This window comes from Camelus bactrianus, chromosome 20 (genome assembly GCF_048773025.1).
Source record: "Camelus bactrianus isolate YW-2024 breed Bactrian camel chromosome 20, ASM4877302v1, whole genome shotgun sequence".
In the NCBI taxonomy this organism is placed as follows: domain Eukaryota; kingdom Metazoa; phylum Chordata; class Mammalia; order Artiodactyla; family Camelidae; genus Camelus; species Camelus bactrianus.
Genome location: NC_133558.1, coordinates 10182706 through 10189171, shown reverse-complemented (window position 1 = coordinate 10189171; position 6466 = coordinate 10182706). Strand labels below are relative to the sequence as shown.

The 6466-nt window shown below is 46.9% G+C and overlaps 1 protein-coding gene across 1 annotated transcript in view; it reads left to right on the top strand.

The window, feature by feature from the left end:
- Nucleotides 1-4951: 4951 nt before the first annotated feature.
- DTNBP1 (dystrobrevin binding protein 1) overlaps nt 4952-6466 on the top strand; it is an 89691-nt gene continuing 88176 nt past the window's right edge. The window contains exon 1 of the mRNA XM_074348132.1: nt 4952-5153. Coding sequence (XP_074204233.1) covers nt 5098-5153 — 56 coding nt within the window. The 5' untranslated portion in view covers nt 4952-5097. The remainder of the gene's footprint in view (nt 5154-6466) is intronic.

The window sequence follows — 6466 nt, the reverse complement described above, 5'->3', positions numbered from 1 at the left end:
AGTGTGCCATGGGGTCACTGTCTGGTGTTACAGTGACTTAGATCAAGAGAAAGTAGACAGTGTAAGTGGTTTGTTGTTGACCAACAACTAATCAGCTACCAGTAGCAGACTTCTCCCGAGTCCTTTATGTGTGGTGCCCCGACTTGCTCTTTCTTCCCCTTCCCCCTGTTGCCTCCAGGGCCAGCAGCACAGTGTGGGCAGAGGCCGCAGGGGCCCAGGCCCACGCACCAAGTGTGACACCCAAAGTGGTGGGGCTGGTGCCCAGGGGAAGGAGCTGGGAAGGTGGGGACAAACTTCAGCCTGGAATCCGGAAGTCAGGGAGGGACTTGGTGGATTCTGAGGTCATAGTGGCTGCTCTAACCAGAGCTTCTGCTGCCTTTGTCTGCAGGCAGCTCAGGTCTAAAAGTCTAGCTCAGTTGTTCGGCCCCAACTGTACATTCGAATCAACTGGGAAGCTTTTTAAACAGTGTGGTTGAGGAGGCGTGGCCTCAGACAAGTTAAACCGGAGTCTCCGGAAGTTGGGCCCAGGTGCTGGTGTCTTTTAAATGCTCCCCAAGTGACTGAAGTGCAGCTGGAGCTGACAACCGTCCACTTCACTGATCTCTCTAGTTTCTTACTAGAGTCAGTTTCTCAGTATCAGTTTCCACTGATGTGGGCAATTCCTGTGGATAGAGAAGAACTCCTAGGGCACTGGGACCTAATATTTGCCCTTCTCCTAAGTCCTTTTCAATTATTGGGACTATTTTTCCCCCCTACCCCACCCCCACCGCTGCCTATATTAAGCTGATACATAACTATAGGTAATAATTGTTTTGATCATTTTTTGCAATGAATTCTTATTTAAAAGTTTCCATTTGAATTAAATTCTCCCACTCAAAGAGATTTCTCTTCTATAGTGGTTTAGATGTAATTTCTGAGATACACCTTCTCCAGGGAAAACCATTTATTTATAGGAGTGTAGGATGTGGTCTTCTCTACTCACGTGGGGTCCTTACTCTTTACTGAATGGAGTCACTTGGTTGTTTATGAATATTTCATAGATCATACAGATCCATGCATAGATTAACAAAAAAGTTTTCCTCCTCTAATGCACTGTGTAATACCTTTCTTTTTTCCATCTGAGCAAAAAGATGAGGTTAAGTGCCTGGTTACATTTTATTATAGTGTGATAAAATTTCAAAACTCAAATAGATGCAGCTGAGCTGTCTCTCACTGTTCTTTCAATGTCACGTTGAAAATGCTCTTTCCCAACTTTGCTGAGAGTGTCACGCCAAATAGTGCTTGCCTTCTTGGTCTGTTAGCGTTTGTCTTCAGACTTTCATGTCCTCTCTGGTGCCCTCTTCTTTTATCTTCTTCAGTTGGGCTCTAATCTTTGCTCCTGTGTGTTGGAATTCCCCTCCTCCAGCTCTCTGGCTCCTGCCTCTGCTTTCCTTTTCAAAATGCCATGCCGATGTAACCTTTCCAGCTTATTCTTAGAATGATTCATTGTTTCAAAGAAACATTTACAGCTTTTAAATGGTTTCTTCTGGCATTTTTAAACTGTTAAAAATTAAAGATATCAAAAACCTTGGTTTTCTAAAAAAATTATAAATAAGTTAATAACAACACATTTATAGATACCTTTACAGATCTAAGTTGGATTCCTATAACTCAAATGGCAACAGTGCCTTCCAATTACTCTAAAAGACCCCCACCAGTGAAGAGGTGTGAAATCTTCTGGGTTCTATGACTTCTTCTTTTATAGCATCTTTCTCTTTGATTCCAATTCCACTAAATCTTCACTAAATTCCACTAACTCCTTATTACTTTGTCTGCTGTAAAAATCCGCTGAGACAAGGAACCTCCTTTCCTTAGGGAGTGTCCTAGAGCAGTGCTTCTTATGTTAAAGGAATATGAATCACCTGGGAATCTTGTTAAAATTCAGATTCTGATTCAGTGGGTCTGGGTGGGGCCTGAGAGTCTGGATTTGCTACAAGCTCTCAGGTGATGCTGATGGTGCCAGTCCAGGGAAGCACTGCCACAGGGGCTTCTTAGGGGCCCTGGTGTCTGCACCAGATGCCTTATCAGCAGAGCCTTCTCCGGGCTAAGCTATTATGTTCCCAGATCAACCCTCAACCAATTGCCGAATTAAGATTAGGCCAATATTGATATTGGTTCTCTATACTTAAAATTTTTGTTTTTTCACTTTGCCAGTCAATCTTGCTAGTTTCTGGCTGATTACTGTTACTTAAATCAACACAAATTGTCACATGCCTCAACTCTTGATCCTTAATCATTCCTATAAAACAACTCATGTGCAACAGCAGTCATTTTCTCTCTGCTTTCTTTCTTTTTTTTTTTTTTTTTATAAGTTTACTCTTGTTTCCTTATAATTATCTCTTATTAGCACTTTTAAAGTTCCACTGCTTTGGAGTGTATCAGGCATGGTGGAATTAAGAATATTTATAAAACACCTCAGACTGAAGGACAAACGTGCCATGACCTAATGAGCAATAGAGTGATCAAGACGAAAATGATGGGGCACAACGGGTGAAGCTATTTTCAGTGACAGGCAGAGTCTGTGCTCTGATTTGATGTTTTGTTGGAGTCCATGAAAGAGTAAATTGAAAGCTTATGAGCAGAGGAGTTTATTTAATTGAATAAAATAAAGATGTATTATTTCTCAGTATGTGTGGCTTCCAAATCTACTAGATACCGAGGCATCTGTCTCTATAGATTTGATCATTCAGTCACTTACTCTGTACCAGGTAGTGTTTCTGGGAGGTAGAGGAGGGCTCAGTAAACAACACCGCTCTCTCTTATTTGTCTGAACCAACAGAAATAAGATAAGAGCGTCAGCATAAAGTGGTCAAAACAGTACTTTCATTTCTGGAAGGCACATGACATATTCATGGGCAACCAGAATTCCTATTACCAAACCTCAGATTCAGACTTGCCCACCTAGTCACAGAAAGCACTGGGTCACCACAGCCTCCTCACCTGACAGCCTCTCTTTATGGGCAGAATGACTGTTCTTTGTGGGATGTTTGCTCCCAAGAAAAAGAGAGGATGGGGCCAGGCTCCTTACTCCCTAGATCACTAATCAGCATAGCCACTTCCACTCCACCAGTAAAGGGCTGTCCTCCCCCAGCCCATCTCACTTGCCTCATTCAATCCCAGCCCTATCAGATCCTGTCTTTATTTACAATTTTGATTTTTTGTTTATTACCAATTTTTTCATTAATTAAAAAAATTTTGAATATTGTATCAAAATGTTATTCATCTTGATTACTAAGGTCTTAGGATCCCCCTTACATTTTACACCTGAAGTGAATGCCTTACCTACCTCACCCTAGTCCCAGACCTGGTTTTAAAATAAATGTGTAAACAAACTAATAAACAACTTTTTCTTAAACATTATTAAATAAATTGTCAGATAGTGTTGTGTACTAAGATGAGAAACAGAGTGTGTATAGAAGTGATTGGGCCAGTAACTTAGGTGATCGGGGAGACTTACCCAAGGGGATGATATTTAAGCTAAGATCTGAATGCCACGAAGGAGTCAGCCATGGGACAGTTTGGAGAAGAGCTTATGAAAAGCCCTCAAGGTGGAAATGAACATGGGATTTTCAAGGAAAATGTCAGTATGGTGTAAATGTCAAGGACATGATAGGTGAGTAGTACTCGCTTTGAATAGTGTCAGGAAGGGTTCAAATTTTAGGACTTTGTAAGCCAGGTAAGGAGTTTGAATTTTTTTCCCTAAGGGCATAGAAGAATTTAAAGCAGGAGAGCAACATGATCTGATTGTTCTTTTAAATAATTCTCTTTGGCTGCTGGGTCAAGGATGGATTACAGAGGTGTAGATGGCAAAAGAGTAGAATCAGGAGACCTGCCAGTGTTCCTGGTGAAAGATGCCTTGGATTAGGATGATTGTAGTGAAGATGGAGAAAGGGGATCAGGTTCCAGCAATACTTTAGAAACAAAGTTGATTGGACTTGATGAGTTAATATGGGGGATGGGGAAGAGAGGAAACAAGCAACTTCAGGTAGCTTCACTCGCACAACTTGGTACATGATGGCACCATTAACTGAAATGGAAAATACTGGGGTTAGGTTAGGAGGTAAGTATGCGATCAGATTTTCAATTTGAGGTGTCAGGTTTGAGATGTCTGTTGGATACACGTGGAGTAAGCAACTGGCATGAATTTAAGGAGGGAGAGGGAGGACAGGGCTGAAGATGGAGATTTGGGCATCATCGTAGTGGATAGAATAACCCCGGGAGATAGCACGCACGAAGAGCTGGCAGGCTGAAGATGGAGCCTTGGGAGCAGCTGCTGAAATAGGAGCAGGAGGAGGAGGAGTGGAGAGGAAGGGAGAGTGGAAGTATGGTGTCCTTGAATGTAAGAGAAGAATGTGTCTTAAGAATAGGATAAGGAACTGCACAGGAGCCACCGAGAGGTCGGGAAAAAAAAAATCGGGGCGGATTAGTAACAAACGGTATCACCAACATGGAGGTCACTGCTGACTCAACAAAAGCGACCTCCTTTGGTGTGAAGGGCACGAAATCCTGATGAGGTAGACTGAGGAGAGAACGGAAAGTAAGGATATCGAAACAGTTTATTATTGCCATTTTATCAATGAAGAGATCGAAGCTCAGAATGGTTAACTTTCTCACCTAAGGTCAAAGACAGCGGGGTCAGATCCCGGACCCAGAGTCCATGAAATGGTTTGGTAAAGGGAGGTGCACGCGATCCACTATGCACTCACAGAAGCCCTGGATTTAAAGCATTCTTTCACGACGTCACTTCAGTGTTAAAGAGGAAAACGAGAGGGCCTGGCTTGGGCTAGAAAACTGCACGGGCGCCTACTGCGTTCTCAGCCGGCAGAGAAGGACCGCCCCTTTTCCGCAGCCCGAGCCCGGCGTGGCCCACTGCGGCTGCGCGGCCCGGGCGGGGCGGGAGCGCGCGAGCGGGGGGCGGGAACGCGGAAGGGCCGCGACGCCGAGAAGAGAGCGGGCCGGGGGCGGGGCCGGCCGTGAGAGTGCGGGGCGTGCGGTGACAGGTGAGGGCGGGCGGCGGCGGCGGCGTCCTGAGGCCTGAGGGGAGCAGACGCGGCGGCGATGCTGGAGACCCTACGCGAGCGGCTGCTGAGCGTGCAGCAGGATTTCACCTCCGGGTGGGTACATGGTGGGGGATGGAAAGGGGCCCGGGGGGCCGGACCTAGGGCGCGCGGGACGCCGCTTCTCTCCCCTCCGCGTACCCCAGTCCAGTCCCGTCCCACCGCACCTCCCATCCCCGCCCCGCCGAGGAAAGTAACGAACTTTCCGGGGTCGGTGCGGCGACACAAAGTAACTTCGGTCTCACCCGGCGGGCTCTGACCCGCGTCCCGGAGCCGGGAGGGGGTCGGGAAGGCAGCGGGCGCGCCGGGGATTGTGCGACCCTCTCCCGGCAGCTCCAGCCGGCCCGAGGGGGGCTCGTGTGACCGGCGAGCGCGCCTCCCCGCCCCTCCCGCCACCCGGGGACCGTGGTCCTGTGCCCCCTCCCCCGCTGCCGAGACCCCCTGCCCGCTCGGGCCTCGGGGCTTCTGCGGCCCCGCCCCAGGCCGAAGGTCGCTGGCCCCCGCAGCCTTCACCGGCTGGGGCCCAGCTGCGCGTCCTGTCCGGCGCTTGGCTCGCTTGCCGAACCCTTTGCAAGGCTTGGCGCTTCTTCCCCTTTTGCTTTCTCTACCTTTGCCTCGGGTTTCACGCCTCAGTGGAGAAACTCTAGGGAAACAGAAACAACAGAACTACAGCAATATTGTTAATAATACCTAGTGGTGGAGCGCACACAGACCAAGCCGGTCCCGAACTTTGCTTAGAATCACCTGGGAACGCTTAACCATCTTGCCCAGGTCGCAAACCATACCAATTACATCAGAGTGGGAATGGAGTTTTAAAGGCCCCCAGGTGATTCCACTGTGCAGAATCTGGGAACTACAGGCGTAGACTCTAACGCGGGACTGCCTGTGTTCTTACCTCTACCACTTAAGCAGACGTATTTCTGCAAATTACTCTGCCTCGGTTTCCACGACTCTACAGTGGAGGCCACTTTTATAAGGGAGCTGTCACCTTTAGATTACGAATCCTTTGGAGAATGCTCTTAATATGAGGGCCAAAAATGTTTATATTGTTGGATTGTTGAGTGCTGAGTGTTAAACTGGCAAATACTCGAGCACTTAGCACGTGTGAAGCATTTTTGGTAATCTTAGTTTGGTGTCCTTAAGAATATTAATTATTGGTGATCTGGGAGTCATCCATTGATGGTGTGCTTGTATCCCTCCCTTTAAGTTTGAAAAGTAACTTCTCAGAATGTTAATTATTATATTGAAAAATGCTGGTATGATACTGGAATGACAGTACGAGAATGTTCGTAGAGAAACGCATCTGGTACAGCCCTGTTGTCATTGCTTCAAGGAATTCCTTGATGGTTCAACAGTCGGGTAGTTAATAT